The sequence below is a fragment of the Polypterus senegalus genome, chromosome 13 (genome assembly GCF_016835505.1).
Source record: "Polypterus senegalus isolate Bchr_013 chromosome 13, ASM1683550v1, whole genome shotgun sequence".
NCBI classification, from domain to species: domain Eukaryota; kingdom Metazoa; phylum Chordata; class Cladistia; order Polypteriformes; family Polypteridae; genus Polypterus; species Polypterus senegalus.
The window spans coordinates 160,898,118-160,921,962 of NC_053166.1; the positions used below are offsets into that span (position 1 = coordinate 160,898,118).

At 50.3% G+C, this 23,845-nt stretch overlaps 2 protein-coding genes across 2 annotated transcripts in view; one reads left to right on the forward strand and one right to left on the reverse strand.

The window, feature by feature from the left end:
- The window catches only part of nomo (nodal modulator), a 132,627-nt gene that overhangs the window by 45,409 nt on the left and 63,373 nt on the right, over positions 1 to 23,845 (reverse strand). Inside the window, exons 17-24 of the mRNA XM_039776400.1 lie at positions 23,023 to 23,295; positions 22,669 to 22,838; positions 22,419 to 22,515; positions 19,446 to 19,785; positions 18,482 to 18,681; positions 11,278 to 11,409; positions 4,896 to 5,024; positions 2,298 to 2,387 (exon numbers count right to left, since the gene is read on the reverse strand). Coding sequence (XP_039632334.1) covers positions 2,298 to 2,387; positions 4,896 to 5,024; positions 11,278 to 11,409; positions 18,482 to 18,681; positions 19,446 to 19,785; positions 22,419 to 22,515; positions 22,669 to 22,838; positions 23,023 to 23,295 — 1,431 coding nt within the window. The remainder of the gene's footprint in view (positions 1 to 2,297; positions 2,388 to 4,895; positions 5,025 to 11,277; positions 11,410 to 18,481; positions 18,682 to 19,445; positions 19,786 to 22,418; positions 22,516 to 22,668; positions 22,839 to 23,022; positions 23,296 to 23,845) is intronic.
- Positions 7,132 to 23,564, forward strand: LOC120542989. Its single transcript, XM_039775788.1, has 10 exons — positions 7,132 to 7,302; positions 9,268 to 9,358; positions 11,570 to 11,749; positions 14,384 to 14,427; positions 15,257 to 15,356; positions 15,487 to 15,543; positions 17,031 to 17,069; positions 18,415 to 18,551; positions 18,648 to 18,721; positions 22,209 to 23,564. Exons 1-10 carry the CDS (start codon positions 7,256 to 7,258, stop codon positions 23,297 to 23,299), a joined length of 1,860 nt encoding a protein of 619 aa, XP_039631722.1. The 5' UTR covers positions 7,132 to 7,255; the 3' UTR covers positions 23,300 to 23,564.

Genomic DNA, 23,845 nt, shown 5'->3' on the forward strand with positions numbered 1-23,845 from the left:
TAGTGCTGTTATGTTCTTTTTGTAGCCTGGAGACCAAAACTGCACCCAGGACTCCAGATGAGGTCTCACCAGTGTGTTATAAAGGTGGAGCAGAACCTCCTGTGACTTGTACTCCACACGTCAAGGCGCTATATAACCTGACACTCTGTTAGCCTTCTTAATGGCTTCTGAACACTGTCAGGAAGTCGATAGCTTAGAGTCCACTGTGACTCGTAAATCCTTCTCATAAGATGGACTCTCGATTTTCAGACCCCTCATTGTGTATTCAAACCTCACATTTTTACTTCCTTTGTGTAATTCTTTACATTTACTGACATTAAATTTCATCGTCCACAAAACTGCCCAAGCCTGTCTGCTGTCCAAGTCCTTCTGTGATGATATAACGGATTCCAAATGATCTGCTAATCCACCTATCTCGGTATCATCTGCAAACTTAACCAGCTTGTTCCTTATATTCCATTATAAATCATTTATATCTACAGTGGAACTTCGGTTCACAAACGTCTCAGAACACGTACAAATTGGGTTACGACCAAAAAGTTCGCCAAACCTTTGCATCTGTTCACGACCACACACTCGGGTGACGTCAAAGCCAGTTTCCCTTGCGGTCTCCCTGTGCATTCCCTGTGCAGCCAGTGAGCGAGCGAGCGAGCGAGAGAAGGCAGTTAACGAATGCACTGGGCTTGTTTTTAAAGAGACTGCAAGGTTAGTTTTCTCTGTTCGAGGTTTTTTGGTTCAGTGTTACTCATTGTTTTTACATTTAGTTTACTATTACGCTGTGCATTCTATGGTATAATTTAACTATTTTTGTGGGTAAAAATCTTTAAAAAAATATATATATTTACATACAGCTCATATGGTCCGGAATGGATTAATTGTATTTACATACAATCCTATGGGGGAAATTACTTCGGGTCACGACCACAGTTTTGGAATGAATTACGGTCGTGACCCGAGGTTCCACTGTATTAAAAAAAGCAGCAGCCCCCAGCACTGCCACCTGCTGGTCACCAGTCTTAACAACGGCCAGTTCTCATGAGGTTCCTCGTACCATCACCCTCTGCTTCCTGTGGCTGAGCCAATTCTGCACCCATCTAAAAACATCACCCTGAACTGCCCAACCTCTCATGTGGCACCTTATCAAATGCCCCAGATCAGTAATCTCATCTGCTCCTCTCCGGTCGTATCCTTTCGTTGCCTCCTCATAGAATTCCAGCCTGTTAGTAAAACACCACCTCCTTCTTCTGACCCCACGCTGACTGCTCATAATAAAAATTGGGCAAAATATGTCAAAAATACAAGTTGGTGTAACCTCTGTGAAGGTAAAACTTACACAGACAGGTGATTGGTAGTTGAAGTTGCACCAAATGTCCCTTCATTTGAAGATGGAGATGTTTGCAAATTCGCCAAAGCTTTTGAATGGAAGGTTTTGAAATTTTAAAATTATGTACAGCACAATCTGTTCAAGATATCTCTCTATTATAAAAAAAAAAAAAATCTTGGAAGGCTTGGAAGGAGATGATCCGTGATCTTCTCAGAAGACAATTTGATGTCCCACGAGAGACACTTTGACGTCACATGAGACAAGGCAGTGAGACAAAAGGACAGCCACTGTACAGGCTTTTAAATGATCGACGCGCAGCGCGACAAGCAGAACACACAGCTCGGGCGGCAGCAGCAGCAGAAAGACAGCAGCTGATGAGACCGCATCTCCTTAGCGTGCGTTTAGCCCCCACAACCAACCCACCCCTTGACAATGTGAACGGCAGAGACGCAAAGTGGCTGGAGCGTAGCACACCCGGGGGTTGGGGGGTGGGAGATGGTGGGCGAGCAAAGCGTCTTAACAGAAATTGAACTGTGTCAACAGATGTCCTCGAAGTGTGTCACATTTCAACAAAACTGGTCCATGGTGGGAAATCTATGCGGTTTCATGTGGATAGACAGACAAGGCAACTGCAGTAGGTGCTGCGCATGCTGGAACAGAGCAGGGCCTTCCCCAAACTGTTCCCACAAAGTTGGAAGGACACAATTTGCCAACTAAGTATTTGTATGCTGTAGCATTAACAGGACACTTCATAAGAACCAAGGAGAACAGAAAGGCATCATTACAGAATCGCCAACCAAAAAAAATGAGATGCCAACGGGCGCAATGTGAATGTGGTGCAGGTACCCAAAACAAGCAACCTCTGCTGGACTAGAATAAGAGAAAGAGAGAGCGCGAGCATGGAAAGGTCAGTCAAGGAGAAGGGAAATGTGGTGGGAGGCAGGACTGTGGGCAAATCTGGAGACTCACTCACCTTGTCATAGAGGGGGATCATGAAGTAGCCATTATTGGGGGCGCAGTCCGTCTGATACTTCAGAGAGCCCTGCTTGGTGTACAGCTTGATCTGAGAGGGGCACAAGAAAAACACAAGGTGGTGAAAGACTGCAGGCGGGAGCCGGGAATGCTGTGCCCTCAAATGCCAGGCTTTTCAGCCTCCTTTGGCAATCCCACTCCCCAGTCCCAACCCCTAAATTCAAAATGTCACTAAAACTTCTCAAAAAGAATAAGAATCCAAAACACAAAGGTATCGTCAGAATCGACTCTTGCATTCTGCTCTGTACTTGTAATATTTCTATTTTATTTTTATAATGGCTGAAATACCCAGCGTTGCCTGGGAGGAAAAATAAAGTTGTTTTTTTTTTTTATTGTTTGAGAAAAATATAATTAGAAAAACCCACAACTTTAAAAATGTAAATAAATGAACAAACAATGAAGCTGCACTAATGTGCTTGTCTTGCAGTCCTGTATGTATGTTATCATCCAGTTAACGCTCAGAACTGGCCAACTCTATTTAATGTGAAAAGCAACAGAGGCGCATTGCTGCTTATACCTCCAGTCCGCCCTCTGGTGGTCGTTCTGAGTGTTAACTGGATGATAAAATGCATACAAGACTGCGCGACCCAGAAGGGGGAGGGTTAGGGCTCATTTCACCCTACAATATTTTTAGTCGACCAATGAGAAACAGGTGTGCCAAGTTTCATGAAAATCGCTCCAGCCGTTCAGACGTGATGCTGGAACATACATAACATACATACACGCACACATTGACTTTTATATGTATAGACTAGCTGAAATACCCAGCGTTGCCCGGGAGGGAAATAAAGCTTTTTTTTAATTGTTTGAGAAAAACAATTAAAAAAAAAAACAAAAAACACAACCTTAAAAATAAAAATAAATTAAACAATAAACCTGGGTTCGCTTCTCAGGACCTCCCTGCGTGGAGTTTGCATGTTCTCCCTGTGTCTGCGTGGGTTTCCTCCCACAGTCCAAAGAACCAGGCAAGACAGGTGGAGACTTATGGGAATACTGAGGAATGGCGTAGGAGCAACGCAGAGGACACACAGAGAGCAAGAGGTATATCAAAGATTTTAAAATATATTCAATGGTGTAAAAATAAAAAAATAATAAATAGTGTGGGGTGGGCAGTGGTGGGCATGGTGGATGGTAATGGCTACTGAATTGACCACCCCCGTTGTCCACTGACCCTTATGTGTGTGTTAAACTTCTCAAATGAATACTATTTGACATCTTTATGACGATTTGAAAATTCCGACTCCTCCATGACACTCCGCACTGATGGGCAAGTGAAGAGAAGGAAGCTTGAAACTGAAGCAAACTTCACAACGTGAAGGATGTCTGGGATGGAGCGGACATCACGACCGGCCTCAAAGGGGATGTGGACAAAGCTAACCCCCCTGCACCAAATCAACTCCCACTGCCACCTTTTTCCAATGTCCAGTCCCCGCTAAACGCCATCCCTACTGCATCATCACCTCCGACCTCGGCCCACCAGGGTGGTCAGTCCATAACTAATGACCAACTGAGGACAAAACTGAGGGCCAAGGGAGCAGTGGGAATCAAACCTCAAGTCCGGGAGGCCTGTGTGGAGCGCCTGGTCAGGTGCGGACAGGGTGGTCCTGGACCAATGCAGTCCTCTTGTGAAAAGACCACCTGCAAAAAGTGCCACTGCTGTGACAAACACCCGGCATTGTTCTTCTATAGAACAGAAAGCTGCCTTTTTTTTTTTTTTTTGCCACCTGCCTTTACAGTCCACGTCATTATGTCACTGCAGCAGCTCTCATTCGCTTGTGTGTCTGAGCTGTGGTCACCATGTCCCCCAAATCAGGCTGAGCCTCAATCTGACTCACTTTTTTTGGTCTTGTCCCTTTACTGTTCAGGGCATCACGTCACTGTGTCTTCTCCCTGACTGACCTCAAGGTACTCCTCCATAACCCCCTTGTCCGTCTCTGACTGGTTCACTTTAAGGGGGCCTAACGTTGGACCTCAATTTAACTCTTTTTATTGCGTTGGCCCTCCAGTGAGACCCTGTCGCACCTCTCCCCCCAGCTTTGCTGTGTAATTCAGAATGTCATGGCGTGTGCACCCTCTGGCTACTCTTCCATGTTTCTCTTTCACCTGTAAACCCCATCTCTGACTCTTTATCACTTCACCTAACGTTGTGCCTCACTTTTCTATCCCAGTTCTTCATCCACGTCTCTCGTGTAATTCCTATGTTTCCTCTGCCGGGTCATCCCCCTTTCACTTTGACCTGATGTGCCCCCGAATATAACTCGGGAAGCCGGCTTTCTATCCTAGTTTTACTCCGCTGATATCCGAGCTTTGCCCCCTCAGTGCCACCCCGTCACTTCTCTCCTTCTCCCTCCTCCACGACAGGTCCTTGATTTTCTCCTGCTGCCCCCCGCTTCGTGCAGTTGAATTTTAATCTATTTAACTTTTTTTTATTATTCTTTCGTCTCCTCTTTGTACGGATACTCTTTGGCACATCATACTTCAAAGCCCACTCGCCTTCCTAACTCTGACCCCCCGACCCGGCTGTCCCGCCCTCCCTCACCTCGATTAGCGAGTAGTTGATCTCCAGGTCAGACTTGACGAAGCCTCCGCAGCCGACGACGATATCCTCAGCGGCGACCAAAGTCGCCAGCGCCAACCGCAACAGTAGCCACTTGCACATTGTTGCCGTCTACTCCCGCAGCTTGGGACCCCTTAACTCTTAGGGTCGATGTCAGCGTCCGCAGCCGACCGATTGACACGCTTCGAGCCGCTTCCGCTTCGCTTGATCAACGATAGAGCGAGTAAGAGGGCACGCACACGGACGAGAGGTCTTTGTCACTGTGAGCTGCTGGCCCCTGCTGGTCAGATGGACGCATAGCACCACAAAGCATTAATTCTTGAGATGGGTCTGGATGCAGGCATCCACTTTGTTGAGGTTTGTGATCAGTGGCGTCGCTTGGGGTGGTTTTGGGATGGGAGGGGAGGGAGGGGGTGTGGTGTTGGGCATCGGGGACTAGTGCCTGATCTTTGAGAGCCCCATCCCCACCCCACCAAATAAATTTAGGCTTTCTGCCCCTGATCTTCGACAGACTAGCCTTGACATACATGAACGGCTGCGAGAAATCTCCACGGGGCCACCTAACACATACCTGTATGTTAAAGTAGCGGATTGTTCTTTACTTTGCTCCACACTGGAGCACATGGAGCTGACCGAATGAACAGTCGTCATTATTCGAGTCAGATGACCCTCCAACGTCCCCAATTTTAAACACAGTGTAACCGGGCGGCACTCTGGAGGTCTGCAGCTGGACTCTGTAGGCGCCCATTTGAGTCAAATCCAGGTACTTGGAGCTCCAGGGTGGAGGCTCCGGGCTGCAGAGACACATCCTGTACTTGCTGAATTAAAGCGGGCGTTTCTGCACACCCTTGGGCGCTCGTTTCAACGTCCACTCGCTAAAAACCGAAGCAGCGCATTTCAATTCGCTTCGTCGTATTTCATTCGTTTAAAGTTCATCTTACCAAAATAATTTCTGTCAGCATATCGATGAAGCCGATCGGAGTTCATTTTATTTCACGCCCTAGCACTGCCGTTCCAGTCCAGCCCTAGAATGGCTCACACCGGATCTATGGTTCGTACCGACTCAGCCCGAGCCCGCCTTCTGCACCGTTCACATCGGTCTACCTCAGTCCGCCAGTTCATTTGAAGTCTGGTCAGCTGTGATTGAGCTGGCCATTGGTCCGTCGGTGAGTCCAGTCACGGGCTAGTCCCGTTCTACTCAGTCCAGCCGGGTTTAGTTCACTTTATAACGGCTTACCGCGCTTACGTTATTCGCTTTACTCCTAATCAGTTTCCACGAAATTCGAGATTTAGATTACAGCCCGCCCGGCAGCAGAATCCAGTCAGGTTTAGTTGCAGTCATTCGGGTTCAGTTCGCAGTCAAGTTCATCTCCGCTCGGTGCGTCATTCAAGGGCACGTTAAAGCAGACCACCGAGGTTTCCTCTCGAACCAGCCGGTCCACGTCAATCACAGTCAGCCGCCTTGTCCAGCTGCGCTCCTTTGCGTTCACTCCACACCACTTCAGGAGTCCGCTGACTTCGTTTTAATCGACGTCTTTGTTGTTTGGTGGCGCAGAGGTTAGCTCCGATTTTTCCTCGACCCCAGTGTCCTGTGGCATGGACTAGCACCCGGACTTCCGGATGAACAGGCGCCGCGTTTGCAGTCTTGTCGTGATAGCCAGCGATTGGACTGAACTGATGTGACAATGTCGCGTTACGAGCGACTTCGGTTTCATCCCTCACTTTGTTCCTCTCCGCTACAGTCTTTTGTGTACATTTAACTGCTATTTAAAGCCTCAAAGAGCGATGCGATGGCGCAGTGGTAAGCTCTGCTGCCTCACAGCTCTCGGGGTCCTGGTTCAGCACCTGACTGTTTAGACAGTGTGGAGTTTGCACGTTCTCCACGTGTTAGGAATGGGTGTTCGGTGTGCCAACCAAACCCCGGGTTTGTGTCTCTGTTTTATGGAATGGCCACCAACCACAACCACATAGCAGATTGAGTAAAACTGCATGCATGGCTTTTAATGGCAGTCGGCATTTTTTAACCCACCAGCCGGACGAAGTGCGTGGGGAGCCTCTGCAGCAAAGGGTCGCTGCGGCTATGAACATCCTGATGAAGTTTTAGACCACCGTCTCAGGTGTCGCAATGAAGGCCGAGTGCCCTGCAGGAGGACTGGCCTCGAGTGTCTGGGGAGAGGCAGCGCCCCCTAGCGGCGTATTGGTTGATCTTTCCGCCCAACCTGACGCGCTGCACTCGAACGGGTTTGTTTCTGGAGACACCTGGAAACCGGGAAGGCACCGAGTGAGGAGCGGCACTGGGGGGTCAGAGGGAGCTGCACGGGACTCTGCGAGCGCCACGACAGATGCCCTTCTCGTCTCGGGATGTCACCTCCGCGGTGGCCAGGAGGCTGTGAGTTTCTTCTTTTCAGTTTTCTTTCCTTGCCTCTTTGCCCAGTTACAGAAATCGCGGACGGTGGACGCACGGTAGGAGGGGCACGCGAAAGGAACCCGCTGGGCACGGGCTAACAGGAAGAGTGCCAGCCTAGTTTGGTGACGAACGACAGAAAATCTTGATTGGAAAGTTGAGGGCTGACGACTTTCAGCAGGTAACAGGAGTGACAGGCGACAGTCGAAGCGAAGCCACAAATCGGGTGACGTCAGCAGTCCTGTTGGAGTCTGTCTGTCTGTCGGTTTACCTCAGCTTCTCGTCACCTAAAGTATCGACTTTCTGTCCGTCTGTCCGTCTGTGCCTATTGTGTGTGTGTGTGTGTGTCCCGGACTTCACTGTCTGTTTGCCATCCTGTTGCTCTGTCTCGGCCTCTACGGTGCACTTTTGTCTGTCTGTCTGTCTGTCTTTCTCATTCTCTGTCTCTCGCCTCCTGATATTCTGTCTTCTTATTCTGTCCGTCTGTCTGTCTTCACCTGTTCCCTTGTCTCTCCACGTCATCTCCCCATCATCTTCTGTTTCAAACCCTGATCTACTCTGCCTGTCTGCCTGTCTGTCTGTCTGTCTGTCTGTCTGTGCCTCGGGTCTCCACATGCCATTCAGTCTGCCCGTCTTTCTTATTCTTTTTCCTCCTGGCACTCTGTCTGTCTGTCTGCACATGAATCATTTTGCCCCCCAAACCATGATCTGTCTGTCTGTCTGTATGTCTCCACATGGCATTCAGTCCGTCTTTCTCCTCCTTCCATGTTGTCTCTTTATAATTCCATCTGTCTGTCCGTCTCCTCCTGTTGCTCTGTCTCAGCCTCTACCGTATATCTCTGCCAGTCTGTCCGTCTTTCTCCCTCTGTCATTCTGTCTGTTCCTCTTTGTCTGTTTGTCTGTCCCCGTGTGTTCTCTCCCATCAGCTTCTGCTCCAAGCCCTGATCTGCTCTCTCCATCTCCTCCTGCTATACTTTGTCAGTTGTCTTTTTCTGCCAGCTGTGCCGTCTGTCCGTTCGTCTGTCTGTCCGTCTGTCTGTCTGTCTGTCCCCATGTGTATATTCTCTTTGTCATTCTCACCCCCTGCTGCTCCTCCTGGTCGTCTCTCCTGTCACCACCTGCTGCCATGCCGGTCTGCTCGGCTCGTCTCCCTCAAGGCCGCTGTAGCCTTTGCTCTTCTGTCCGTCTGCCTGTCTTCCTCCATTAGCTCCTACATTTCTCCCTGCCTTGTGCCCAATGATTGCGGAGTTGGCTCCGTCCTCCCCACAGTCCTGCCTTGAATTCACAGGTTAAGGAAATGGATGAATGGAGCACTGGACATGCCTTGCCCTCTTATTTTTGCGAGCCACTGTCTCTGTCACCTTAACTGTCCATCTGTCTGTGTCCCCACCTGCTACCCTGTCCATCCACCTGTTTGTCTGTCTCCTCTGTCACCACCACCCCTCCTTCCAGTTGTGCCTCTGTCTGCCCGTCTCTGTCCATGCCAGCCTCTGCCATTCCCTACCCGATTCCTGTGTGACCCTCTCCCTCACACTGCTTGTGTTTATAGCGCCTTTCCTCCTGCCCATTCATGTCTCTCTGTCGCATCTCTGGAGCTCCTTGCTCTTGACTGGCCTGGTGGAGAGCAGGTGCAGCGACCCACAGAGGTCCTCAAGTCCTTCAGAAGCCCACCATCCTCATTACACTCCACTTTCCTTTGCCACCTCCTCGCTAACCTGGACTCCATAATAGTGAGCGGGCAAGGAGGTCTCAGGCCGGGGGTCTCTGGGATTTTCTTCTAGCCCGGCCTGTACAATACAAAGTGCTTCCTCCTCCTATATGGCCGGTGGTCCTGAAGATCTCTACATCTTAACTCCCAGGTTACAAGCCACATATGAGCTGGGTGGGCTCTGACACCCCCATTCACCACACCTCACTCACCCTTCTCTTTCTCCTCCTCTTCCTCACCAGCCGCTACTACATTGACACAAAGAGGAGGGAGGACGCCTTTGATTTGTCCGTAACCCAACAGGCATCGCTGGAGGCTCCGGTCTACCGCAATGTAAGTTCATATAAGGACTTCTTAAAAAAGTTAGAGCCCAAGGAAGAATTGGGAGGCACGAGGTGATGGGGAGGGCTGGGCTCGTTGAGGGGGGCAACTTTTAATTTTATTAGATTAGGGAATAATGAGGTGACAAGAAAGGAACTTGATTTAGCGATGTGACCGATGAAACACGTCAACGTGACCCCCACCATCCAGTGGGCTCGCCGACACGAGTCACGGTCTCTGGGGAATTTGGAGCAAATCACCTGGAAAACCCACCAGGCACACGCGACCCCCAGACTGCACCAAGCCAATGCCATTTTACGAACACAGCCCGTCCAGTCTAACCATTTTGGTGCCCCCCACCACATTTCTCTGTGTGAGTTGGGGGTCAAATATCAGCCATGGGACTCACTGAACTCGGTCATTATCTCCACTCAAGGGGTCTCACCAGCAGACCCCTCTTTGGCTCTCTCATCATGTCCTTGGGTGGACTGTCGGACTCGGGTTCAGCGCCCATCATTGTGTTCATTTTCTCAGGCTCCATCCCTCCCACATGAGGTCTTCCTCAGTTCCATCCACATAGACTTGGGTTCAGAGTGCCAGATATGCCATCATCATATACCTCACAGAGACTTGGGTTCAACCCCACTTATTAGCTCAGCTCCTGATTTAGACTTCCACAAGCTTGTTTGACTCAGGGTTCAAGTGGCCCCCTAACATAATGCAGACGTTGACCGACTCCACGCAGTAAGCAGACCAGCTCAGTTACACCCCACACAAATTTGGGTTCAAAGCCCCACCTCGCCCTTATGTAGACCTTACAGACTTAGCTCTGGAGACCCCAGATACAAAGCTCTCTCTCAGTGTCCCCTCGCAGAGTCCATTCTCATGTAGACATTCACAGGCTCCATTTCTTGCACATAGACTTGGGTTCAAAGCCGCCAATTATCATCTTGTTGACTTTGACTGACTCCTCTCACTAGGTGGACCAGCTCAGATAGAGTTGGGTCCAAAGCCCAACCCCATCACCATGAAGACCTTTCAAGCTCAGCCTCAGGGGGTACAAAGCCCACCCAGTCATCATCAGTCCCTTAACCGTGTGGTCACTGTGGCACAATGGACTCCCAGGAGTGTCCCATCACAATGCCTAACCATACTTAGACTTCCACAGACACCAGCAGTCCACTCCATGTGAACTCGGGACCTTCACAGGCCCCATCCCTCCCACATGTGGGCTTCCTCAGTTCCATCCACATAGACTTGGGTTCAGGGAGACCCCCGACCCCTCATCATCATGTACCTCCGCTATACCTCACATAGACTTGGGTTCAACCCCACTAATTAGCTCAGCTCCTTGTCTGGACTTCCAACTGGCTTCATTCCCACCACACTGACTTAGGGTTCAAAGTGGCCCTTCCAGACATGACTGGCACCAATCACTAAATGGACCAACTCAATGACATCTCAGCACCTTCACCATCCTTATGTCGACCTTTCAGGCTTAGCCCAGTAGACCCCAGTAGACCCCCAGATATGAAGCTATCCCAATGTCTCTTCAGATTGTCCACATACACTTGGGTTCAAAGTGTGCCCCTCCCTCCATCTTCATGTAACCTTTCACTGGTTCTTCTGCGGTTGACTCCTCTAACTGGGTAGACTCCATCACCATGAAGACCTTTCAGGTATAAAGCCCACCCAGTCATCATCCGTTAGGTCGCTGGGGCATGATGGATGCCCAGGAGGGTCCCCTCACAATGTCTAACCTCATTCAGACTCCCACAGACCCCAGCAGTCCTCTCCATGTGAACTCGGGTTCAACGTCCATCACTATGTTGACCGACTGGCCCCACCACTCCTTCACGTGGGCTTCCTCCGCTCTCTCCTGACAGACTGTTATTCCCAAGCCCCCCACCCACTGGGCGTGTGAGCGTCACCTGAGCTTCACTTGCTTTGTTCCAGTTGGTGACCCTTGGCTCCTCTCCCTTTGATGTCACAGCTGCAGGCCCAGGCATGCTGGAGGGCGTCACCACGTTACACACAACAAAGACCGTGGCGAGGCCCCCACCCTAGAGAGACAGAGAGGGGGTGTGGCCAAATCATGAGGACCAGCCCTCTTTAGACAGTTAAAGAAAAGTCCCGCCCCCCTCTTGGAGGTCACCGGCAGGGTGTCGCCTGCGTCCTTTAAAGGGACAAATGACCAAGTTGAATGTGCCACTGTCTCCACAGCACCCGCCGCTGGCACAGGGGAAGATGCAGCTTCACAGCCTGAAGCATTACTTTGCAGAGCCGGTGGTGCGAGGGGTCCACCCTGGCGACTGGACGAGGTGTGGGCAGCCAGAGGACGGCCAGCGGGAGAGCAAAATCAGGCAGCAGATCTGGGCTGACATGACAAAGATGGACATGAAGGTAACAGAGGATCACTCAGCTCCTGGACTTTGGTTTTGGGTTCTTTTTTTAAAATGTATTCATAAAGCACAAAAGGTGAAGTGATGGGCCGTACAGAGTTAAAAAAAAAAAATAAATATAAGAAATAATCTAAAACTCGCTAGAAACGTCACCGACAATCGACAACGAGACCGAGTCTTACAAAAAACACAAACCAAAAGACGCTGAATGGACCCCACAGACAAAGCAGGTCAGGTCAGGGAGCTTGCACTGGTACAGTGAGTTGGCACACCCAGCACACGACAAGACAGCTTGGGATGCCAGTTGGTGACTCCCCCCCAGGCAGACACACAGCCCAGTCTCACCCATCTATCTGGCACAGCCAGGTGTTATGTGGGCATCCCCTTGGCCTGGTCCAGCCACTTGGGTCCCCGGATCACCCTCGGGTAATGGCACCACATGGCCATAACCAACGCTCCCTCACAGTGCAGGTCATGTGCTTAATTCGGGACCCCGTGAGCAACACAAAATCACACCAGCGGCCCCCAAGGATCCTCCAAAGAGACACACATGACGGAGTCCAGTCTTCATCTCACTGGAGAGCGTCCATGACTCTCAAACAGGGAGCACCAGGACTCTAAAGACTTGGACCTTCATCCTTTTGCTCAGATATCGGGAGCGCCACCCACCCCTGTCCAGTGACCTCATGACCCCCCATGTTCTCCCAATCCACTTACTGACTTTATAGGAAGTAGCTGGACCCCATGACCTGCCCAGCACCCGAGTCCATGTGATCATTGACCAGAGTAGGAGCAGAACACACCACCCTGATGAACCCCAGAATCAACTGGGAGAAATGCTGAGGTTCTGCCTCCTCTACTCTGCACAGCACTCCCAGTACCAGAGAACAGGCCGGCCATGATAGCCAAGAAACATGGGGGGGGCCTCGCAAAGTCACAGGATGTCCCACACGGGCAGCTCAACCAACTGAGTCTTCACCAACAGATGCCCTCCACCCGCCATAAGCCAATTTAAAAAGGCGTCAGTTAAGTGTCAGAATGGTGCGAGCAGTTCTGGCATCAGAGATAGGGCAACCACCCGAAACACTCAATCGGCACTCCGCATGTGGCGAGGACCACCAGAAGAGCTCAAGAAGGAGATCTGAGTGACTTGGTGGTGGAATTTCTGGCAAAGAAGGTCTAAACTCTGTGGAGGGGCACTAAACACAAACACGAGTGCCTTGAACTGGCAGCCAGGCGCCGCCAGGGCAGGAGTGATGTGTGCCCCCCTTACACGCCCGCTGCAGACGAGCTAAAGAGGAGTGGCTGTTTCCACTGCATTTATCAGAACAGAGGGGCGGAGCAAACACCAGCCCCAAATGATTTGCATATGATTTACATACAGTATACAGGAGGGGAAGCGGGTTGAGGACGTCAGTGAAACTGCTGGTGGCAGCAGGGGGTCCAAAGAGCAGCTCTTCTGTCTTTCATTAGCAGCCGCCCACTCGAAGACGACCAAGTAGTTCTGTTAGAGACCCTCGAGCACTCAGCCTCAGAGGCGGAGACAGCCGTGTGTGTGTGGGCACCACATGACAGTGACAAACAGCGTCACGACACCAAGATGTCGATCCAAAATGGAGCACATGTATGAAAAATTAATAATGGACCCTTGGCGGACCCCACAGGTTAACGTACCGATATTTACAGAATAAAACATCTGCTATTAAGACAAGGCTTGAACCCGGACAAGGGCAGCACCCTGAATGCCTACTCGCTGCCCAAAAGGTGGCGTGATCCATCGTATCAAACGCAACACTTTGATCTGGTCGGGTCAAATGGGCACGGAAGACCACCTGCCAGCAGTACCCCTCTTTACCGTGGACTCGGTGCATATTCGGACCCCTTCACTTCCACTCGCCACTTTATAGCCATTTGAAATGGATAAAATGTGCCACCTTTGCCCATCCATCTCCACCAAATACCCCATCATGACCAAGTGGGTACCCCTCAATTTCTCCACGCATTCAGACCCATGTTACTGTGGCACCCCAGATTGTGGTCGAGTCCATCCCGTCTGCTTGACATCTCCTTGAGATCCAGAACTCGATTGGAGGCCACCGTTTAGAGAGACACACGTCCACCTGTGTATTGAACGTCCGACAAGGACAACAAAAGTGAACCGTGACATCCGAGGAATTCTCAGGAAGACCCTCTCAATTAATCGGTGGTGAGGCGCAGATCGGGCTGGGGGGGATCCGACCATTTCTAAAGCTTTGAGTGTTCACGGTGACCTCGAGAAGTGTTAACTGGAAGGACCCCCAGGACTCTGTAGGACCTTATGTGGGGGACGTTATACACACTGGTGTGTGTGTGTGTGTGTGTGACACCACAGGCCCGGTCCTGTCTTACATGTGCAGGCCCTTGGTGGCACGATACTCACAGCTGGCAGGTCGAAGGATTTGGCCCCCTGATATGCCACCTTTCACCGCTTCCTTGGTCTCCGGGGTCTGACCGAGTGAGTGGGCTTTTGTGAAACTTGTGACTAAAGAGCGAATCGACTGATAGCGGGACAGGACCTCAGCCGGGCCGCTTCACCCCTCATGGATTCTGCACATAACGAGTCGTTTTCCTTTGTCTATTTTTTATATCATTCTAGGATGGCACCTTTCGCAAAGTGAGGTCCTCCAGCAACCTGGCAAGGTAAGGAGTGGCTGAGGTGGTCTGTCATGCCACCCATTTTATCGAATCTCTCAGTTGGTCCAACTTCACAGTCACCGGCAGAGCTGGGAGGCCATCGCGGAGTCTCAAGGAATCTGAGAGTCTCGACTTAATGGTCTCAGTTAGGGTTTAGCTGGGCACCTCCTTTACTGAATGGGCGCCTCCCAGTGACAGCAGTGGGTGAGTCTAGAAGTGCCAGATGGCACATGTGGAGATCTGTGAACCACTGGAGCTTTGGGGGGGGTGGGCACATATAAAGGGCCAGCAGTTGGGGTCCAAAAGAGGGGAATCCACTTTGTGTCAGTCCCATCACCAATAACCATGACTGGCATCTTCCAGAACGTCTGGTCATGGTGCCTACAGCTGAACTGGGTCTAGGACCATGTGATGCCACTAAGTAAGTCTGGTGACTTGTCCCCTTTATTGGTAATCGTCAACTGAAAGGAGGGCTTAATGGGCTTCAGAGCCTCCACTGAAGGGCACCAGGGATTCAGGAGATATAACAGCAGGGCACAGTGGGGTTCATGTCACCCAGCTGACTTAGTGTGAAGGACACAAGAAGAGCAGGTGACTAATTCTGGGAGGCCTTCTTATCTGAATGGAGGGCCAGCTGAGCCACATGGTCTCCATTGAAGGACACTAAAGATTTAGGAGACCTGACTCGGAGATTATTCAGGATTCAAGAGCTCCGTTTTAGACATGGCTGCCCAGCCACTAGTATTTACAAGAAGATGCCCCTTAACAGTGCCCGGTCACGTGGTACAAGAGCAGCAGTGTAACTAAAATCTATTTCTCTCCCTCTCTTCTGCAGACGACGAGACTCGTGGCCTCGGCGAGCACCGCCACCCTACATCAGCCAAGGCGAAGTGGCCCGTCTCGTCTCCTCGGCGGCCAAGATGATCGTGGATACGGTGAGCACGACGCGCCACCCATGCCCGACAACGACAGCGCCCCTATCAGGATTGTGCCATTTTGTCCTTCTATGATGAACATAAGTGAGGTTATGGAATGATGCCCAGTTCTGTTTCTCTTTTATGACAGGAAGTGCTGGTTCTGGCATCTAGAGACCCCGGGGCCCCACTATGTCACCCCAGAAAGGTTTGTCCTGCTGCCGTCGACCTTTGAGTGCACCTCTGACGTCTGTCATCCTCTGTCTTTGTCTCTGAAGCTGTCTTTACCTCCAAATGGCATATAGCCAAGATATATGCGTGGCAATTTCCATTCCAACAGCTGGCGCATCAGAAATATTAACACTGGTTTTAAGAATCTCACACCAAATGGCATATGCATTGCATTTGCTATTCCAACAGATGGTGCATCAGAAATGTTTGTGGCAATGCATTTTATTACTCTATGTATTACAGAATACATTCCAACAGATGGCGCACTGCAAACATTAATGCTGCGGTGTATGCTGATCATTTAGATTTCAACCCGTCTTAAATGGTCAGCACAACTACTTATTAATATATAAATAATAACTTCTAAAGATAATCAGGCTGGGAGACTCTTATGTCAAAAGTCATACGACATGTCCAAAGACTCGGAAACAAAATCCATCGGGAGCAAAAAAAAAATGAATTCTCCACCCAATCATTACGGAAACATTTGGAATTCCTGCCATCTGTTGTCAGACGTCACCCCCAATACATTGTAGTTTGATGGCCACGGCCACCTGTTATGACACACAAGTCATCGAGGATTATTGTGAGCAGAAGGGCTGGGGACGTGATGGGAAAGACCAGAAGTGTACTCAGAAATGGAAGATGAGGGTCCAAAAATACCAGGAAGCAAAACGGAAAATGAGCCAAGAAAACCAAAGGGGGCAAAACAAGCACCGAGAGTCACGTTGGGGTAAGCGTTCAAAGATGAAAACCTGACGCTTGAGAAGCTCACGGACACTAACAGCGAGTTTGGTTTTAGTGCCTTTAACAAACTCTCATGCCCCTAATTTTAATGCCCTTCTAATGTCACATCAGTTGATTTTTTAATCCCAGTTTTTACCACTTTCTTTATCCAAACGGTAGGAGGTGCTAATATTTTTTGAACCCTGTATTTTAGCTGGATTTTGGGGTGGGAAATAATGGGAATTTTTATATACTATAGGGTAGTCCAGATCTAATTATGCAATTTTCATTACGCTATAACTTACTAAGTTTATTAAATAGAAAATTGGCCCAAAAATCCCGGACCATCGAGAAGTGTGCGGACTGACGATATGAAGAAACTGGACACATAAATCAAAGTCATCTAGACGATCTGGATCATCAGATCCGGACCACTGTATTACAAGCTGCATTTGAGACTATTTTAGGACCAATTTTATGGGGTTTTAAGGTATTTTATACATCATATAATTAGGGTACATATTTTAAATATAATTTATTTGTCAGATCAGTGTGCCAGGGCGAGCCTTCGGGCTTCTATCCCCTACCCTAATACTAACAACGAGGGGGGCAGGGTTTGTGCAAACGGGATGTGGGGATGAATGACATCACACCGGGGCGCCGAATGACATCATACGGGGCACTGAATGACATCACACCACCGACTGTGTTTGTGTAACCCGTGGACTTCTCTTTCAGATGGAGGTCTCCCTACCGCCGCTGCGAGATGCCAGTCAGGTACCAGGCTCTTATTATTATTATTTATGCGCGTGTTACTCGAGATCCTTAATAATCCTGTTCTCTGACATCATATATGATCAGATCTTGAGCTTACGCCGTAGGAGCGACACAAACGCATCTCGTGACGACTCTCGAGAGCTGATCAGAAGCTTCACTGAGAGATCCATGGTCGCCACTTTTGAAATTTCAGATTCCTCATTTCCATGTTACTCCCTGATCTTTCCTGGGATGGGCTCTTCAGTGCTCAGTGGCTGTGTCTCTAGTCACCACCCTCTGCTCTGGGTGGCACACGCTTTACAGACTACTCACTCCTAGCATGGCGCTCTCGTCCCAATCTTGGATGACCCCTAACCTTTCCTCGTGGCTGCAGGGTTTGGTTCTGGCCAATTTTACTACCAGTGGGTGAAAAATAAGAACTCAAAATTTTAAAAAAAATGTATATATATATATATATTTATTGTCACACACGTGCACATGGGAGGCAGCTAAAGGGCTCAGAAGAAGGTCAGACCAGGGGGTGGCAGACTCCACTAACCCCACAGACCACATGTGGGAAATTCCACCTGGCTCTCAAGATGATGTCACTTCCGGTTCCACCCCAGAAGAGCCCACCTCCTAATGACGGAATTTCCACATCCCAATGACCTCATTTCCAGTTCCGGTCCCAAGATCCCTCCTCTTCCTGCTTTTCAACTAGATATCCGCCATGTTTCCTCACCTGTTGAGTCCTGTTGTGGACTCTTTTCCTTAAAAGACCTTTACGTCAACCTCTTTTGCAGTCAGCAGCCAGTTCTCCGTTATACGGGATGCTGCCCCAAACCTCTCCATTGTGTCAAGCCTTGACTATTACCACAATTGGCGTAGTCGGCAGGATGGTGGACTCCTTGAGGAGCCGGAAGTGACGTCGTCCTGAGAGCTGGCCCGGAATTTTCCGCATTTGGTCTGCGGGGAGTCTGCCACCCCTTGGTCTGACTGGGAATGACCTTCTTCTGAGCCCTTGCCCTGCCTCCCATCATGCCCATGGTGTCTTGAGATTTCTTTGAGCGCAGGCCGTGCTGAAACTCACACATGAAGATATCAAATTCTCACTTTCTGAGCACTGAAGCAGAGCAGATAATGTTACAGAGACACGTCGGACAGACCCACAGATTGGTAAACTGGTTAGAATGAAAACCTGCAGGCACAGGGTGGGGCGGGGGGCCGGGGGGGGGTCCCACAGGACTGAACCTGAGAACCGTAGGGTTAAAGTGCAAGTAACTGACCTGAAGGAACCAGCAGGGGGTGCTGGATGAGGACTCGGTCCACACGCCTCTCAACTGTAATCCTGTCTCTCATCACTCAGGGGTCCGGCTCAATGCCACCACAGTACAATGAGAATGGGGCACTGCCCGCCACCCAGGAGGCTGTACGCCACAGAGGGTCCACTCGTAGGTCTCCAAACCCATCGATGTGTGCCTCTGCCAGTCCCAGAGGGAGAAGGTAAGCAGTTTGGAATGGCGGTCTTCCCAAACTGGATTTTCTGCAGCGCCACACGGCACGGGCAACAACTGCATTTCTAACCTTTCACCTCTGCAGCTTTCAAAGAGTCGAAGATCCAGTCGGACGGCTCCTGAAACGAAACAAGAAATCAGTCAGTCCACCTCGGCCAGGTAAGCCACCATGCCGGCGGCTCAAAGGGGGTTGCCGATTGAAAGCTGGCGAGACGGGAGAAAAGGGGTCTGACCTGCCAGGTGTTCCCAAAGTGGAGACGGTGAGTGTGGGAAGCCATCAAGAGTATGAAAAGTGGGAAAGCCATGGTGACTTGGAGATGTTCAGATGAGACGGCAGCAGAGCTGATTGAAGAAATCATGAAGAGCGAGAAGATGCCTGAGAAGTGGAGAACAAGTCCATGAGTACCAAGAATCAGAGGGCATCTACAGGGGGTATAAAGCTGATCAGCCACCTCACAAAGATAAGGGAAAGAGGGATGGATACCTGGCTGAGGGGAGAGGGTGGCGATCCGTGGGCAGCAATGTGCTTTCATTCCAAGGGGGTGTCCTACGGGTTGTGTGCTGGTGGAGAAGAAGGTCAGAGAAGGAATTGCGTTGTGTGTTTGTGGACGGAGAGAAAGCGTGTGACAGGCTGCCATGTGTGGAGTTGTGACGAGGCGGGTCCTTCTTCAATGCTCTTGAACCCGACACCGTCGATAGTCGTGACCGGGACGAGCTAAGAAAAGAGGACACCACACGCAGCAAGGGGACAACGCAACGTGCAAGTGCTTTTATTAACAAAAAACCAAAGCAGCGTTCAAATAAATAGTGCAGAGCTTCAAAAATAATCCAAAAACGAGAATAAGGACCAGCGACAGTCATTGGGTCTCCCCGGCTTGCTCACCTGGCAGAGACTTCAGCAGCCACAGTCCCCTCACTCCCCGCCCAGGGTCCGTTGTCCTCTCGCTGCCCACAAAGTCGTCCCTCGGATCCCTGGAGAGGACACCAACCTCGATGGCACCCGCTCCTCCGTCCCTGGAGCACCGAATCCCTCGCTCTGTCGCAGGACCCCCTGGCCGCGCTGCCCTCTCTCTCCCTAACCCTCTTTCACTGCCCCCAATGCTGCACTCTCCTTCTTCAAGCATCTCTTCCTCTTTCGTCTTCCTCCCCGCCACACTTGAGCGTCTCCTTTTCATGTGGGGACATGGCACAGGTGTGGCGATTGGCAGCTCCCGGATGATATACTGTACATACAGGGTGAATCAAAGTTACATTAACGCTAATGGTGCTGCTATGTTTAGAATTCTATACAATTTTTGTGGACAGTTTATGTGCCACGTATGGTCCGTGTGTCGAACAGGTTGAGACATTCCTGGAAATCTTCTTGTACATATGAATGAATGTCTTTGGACTGTGGGATGAAACCCACGCAGACACGGGGAGAACATGCAGACTCCTCACAGGCAGGGAGGACCCAGGAAACGAACCCAGACGGGTCTCCTAACTGCGAGGCAGCAGCGCCACCTATTGTGCCACCATGCTGCCCTTATAATTTCGACTCACCCTGTCTACAGTATATATATAAACTGCTCAAAAAAATTAAAGGAACACTTTGAAAACCCATCAGATCTCAATCCTCCTGGATATCTATACTGATATAGACTGGGTAATGTGTTAGGAACGAAAGGATGCCACATCGTTTGATGGAAATGAAAATGATCAACCTACAGAGCCCTGAATTCAAAGACGCCCCAAAAATCAGAGTGAAAACATTATGTGGCAGGCTGGTCCATTTTGCCCAAATTGAATTGCAGCAACTCCAAATTGTACGCAGCACTTTGTATGGCCCCTGTGTTCTTGTATACATGCCTGACAACATCGGTGCATGCTTCTAATGAGGTGACAGATGGTGTTGTGGGGGATCTTCTCCCAGATCTGGACCAGGGCATCACTGAGCTCCTGGACAGTCTGAGGTGCAACCTGGTGGCATTGGATGGACCAAAACATAATGTCCCAGAGGTGTTCTATTGGATTTAGGTCAGGAAAGTGTGGTGGCCAGTCAATGGTATCAATTCCTTCATCCTCCAGGAACTGCCTGCATACTCTCACCACATGAGGCCAGGAATTGTCGTGCACCAGGAGCCACTGTACCAGCATAGGGTCTGACAATGGGTCCAAGGATTTCATCCTGATACCTAATGGCAGCCAAGGTGCCTTTGTCAAGCCTGTAGCGGTCTGTGTGACCCTCCATGGATATGCCTCCCCAGACAATCATTAACCCACCACCAAACTGCTCATGCTGAATGATGTTACAGGCAGCATAATGTTCTCCATGGCTTCTCCAGACCCTTTCACTTCTGTCACGTGCTCAGGGTGAACCTGCTCTCATCTGTAAAAGCACAGGGCACCAGTGGTGCATCTGCCAATTCTGGTATTCTATGGCGAATGCCAATCGAGCTGCATGCTGCTGGGCAGTGAGCTCAGGGCCCATTAGAGGACATGGGGCCCTTGGGTCACCCTCATGAAGTCTTTCTGGTTGTTTGGTCAGAGACATTCACACCAGTGGCCTGCTGGAGGTCATTTTGTAGGGCTCTGGCAGTGCTCATCCTGTTCCTCCTTGCCCAAAGGAGCAGATACTGGTCCTGCTGATGGGTTATGGACCTTCTATGGCCCTCTCCAGCTCTCCTAGAGTAACTGCTTGTCTCCTAGAATCTCCTCCATGCCCTTGAGACTGTGCAGGGAGACACAGCAAACCTTCTGGCAATGACACGTATTGATGTGCCATCCTGGAGAAGTTGGACTACCTGTGCAACCTCTGTAGGGTCCAGGTATCGCCTCATGCTACCAGTAGTGACACTGACTGTAGCCAAATGCAAAACTAGTGAAGAAACAGTCAGAAAAGATGAGGAGGGAAAAATGTCAGTGGCCTCCACCTGTTAAACCATTCCTGTTTTGGGGTCATCTCATTGTTGCCCCTCTAGTGCATCTGTTGTTAATTTCATTAACACCACAGCAGCTGAAACTGATTAACAACCCCCTCTGCTACTTAACTGACCAGATTAACATCCCATAAGTTTCATTGACTTGATGCTATACTCTGATTAAAAAGTGGTCCTTTAATTCTTTGGAGCAGTATATATATATATAGATATAATTACGTCTAAAACATCCTTGATGAACATGATAGAGAAGAGCAAGATAATAAATAAACTCAGTATTAATAAAATCCAAAGAAACAACACGACCAACAAGAACGACTCTCAGAAAGATGACATTCAAGTCCTGCACTTCAGAACGGCTTCAGGGAGCCTCGTCATCCTCTCCCTTGTCCTCCTCACGTTGTCTCCACTCCTGAGCAGCTTCACACCAGCCGGCCTTTCCGTTTCCATCCCCTGACCGTCCAACAGCTGAACTGTTACGGTTCGGCTAATCTTTGTGGATTTCTTTTCCATTTTGTTTGCTGTTTCTCTTTGTGTGGCGAATCACAAGACAGTCCACCATTTTGCTTTCACTTTGACGTGGCGCTGACCAATCACTAAAACCCTAAGATCTCACATTGTAACGCAATGAAATGAAGGGAGGACGGCCCAGCGTTTCCAAGACCTGCGACTTTAACTCCTGCAAACAACTTGTTCTAAAGAACTGAACGCCTTGTTTTGCTTTCCAGAACCTTCTAACATCAGAAATCTGTCGACTGGCGGCCCTTCCTGGACTCCATCGGGCACGTTAGGGTTGGGGACTGCTGAACCGAACAGATCGAGTGACTCAGGGGCCAAGACCCCTCAGAAAGGAGACACTGCCGGCGGGCAGAAAGATGGAAGTGTTGGCAAAGACGCAGAAGTTTCCAGAAAAGAAGAGCGGACCGACCACAGCTCACCAGTGGCTGGTAGGCCTGCCAAGGAGTCGCTGCGGGGTGACGATGAAGTCGCGATGGAAACCGAAGCAGAGATCCATCCACAGGAACAGAACGGCAGCTACAAGGGAGATGAAGACGGTCAGCTGGAAAAACCCGAAGAGCCGACGGTGCCAGGGGAAGCGACCGAGACATTAAAGAGCCAGGATGAGGAGAACGGGCTGAAGGAGGGCTGGCGTGTGCTGACGAGCTCGGTGGGCGCAGACACTCTTGCCAGGGCACATCACACGGCACACGCTTCAGAAAGCCAAGGAGGTGATCCTGGAGCCGACTGTCACCAGGACAGTGGCAAGGACGTCTCGGGTCAACGTCACCACTTTGGAGGTCAGACATCTGAAGAAAATGAAGAAGACTTCCGGCCAGAAGAGCAGGAGTGTCGGCCCACTGCAGGAGGACACAAGAACGGCGAAGAAAGTCATCAGGCTGAGCTGGAGGAAGAAAATCAGCAGGAATTACAAACCATCTGCTACTCCGCCAAGTTCACGTCAAGCCCACCCCAGTACACCCTGCAGCGCATAGCCTACAGCAGCAGTGAGGACGAGGACGAGACCCCCACACCCCCCCATACACCCCCTGAAAGCTTCCTGCAGAGCTGCTTGGTGATGTCCGAAGACACAAAGTTCTCCTCCGACAGCCCGGAACCAGAATCCCACTTACAACAAGGCGGACCCCCGGACACCGAGAATGAGCGCGTCAAGGACAGGCGTAAAAGTAAACGTTCAGAGAGTCGAGCGACTCCCGCCAGACACGAGGACGCCGACAGCCTCCGCATCCTGCTGGACGACACGGGGTCCGTCGTATCGGACATATCTGACTGGGGGGAACAGGAGACGCCAGGCCTCTGAAGGGTTAAAATAAAACAAAATGTCAACGCTGAGGGCGTCAAGTTAGCGATGAACCTGCAAGACAATCGTCAAGAAACGCAAAGCGGCTCGGCGATTCAATCGTGGGACTGAGACGAGACAGGCGGGCACACGACCGGCTTAGGGGTCTGACACTGGCAGGGCTGGCAGGGCTGGCAGGGCTCTAGAAAACTCAAAAGGTCTGCTGCTGCTTTAGGTTTATTTTCGTCTGTCAAAATGAATAAAAGGCTTTAACTTCCTCGCCAATTCCTCTTTGAGTTTCTGTGTTCCTGTCTTATTTTGTGTAAAAAAAACAAAAAAGACACAACATGAAGGGATTGGACCCCCCGATAAATCAGAAGTACTACTGGCATTCATCACTACCGTGACACAGTAATACCAGTGGGGGCGATGTGCGCTGACCCTGCAGACCAGTTATGGGACATTCTGCCTGGCCCTGATGACCTCACTTCTGGTTAACCCCCCCACATCTCCCCTGACCCCCCAGATGACCTCACTTCTGGTTAACCCCCCCACATCTCCCCTGAC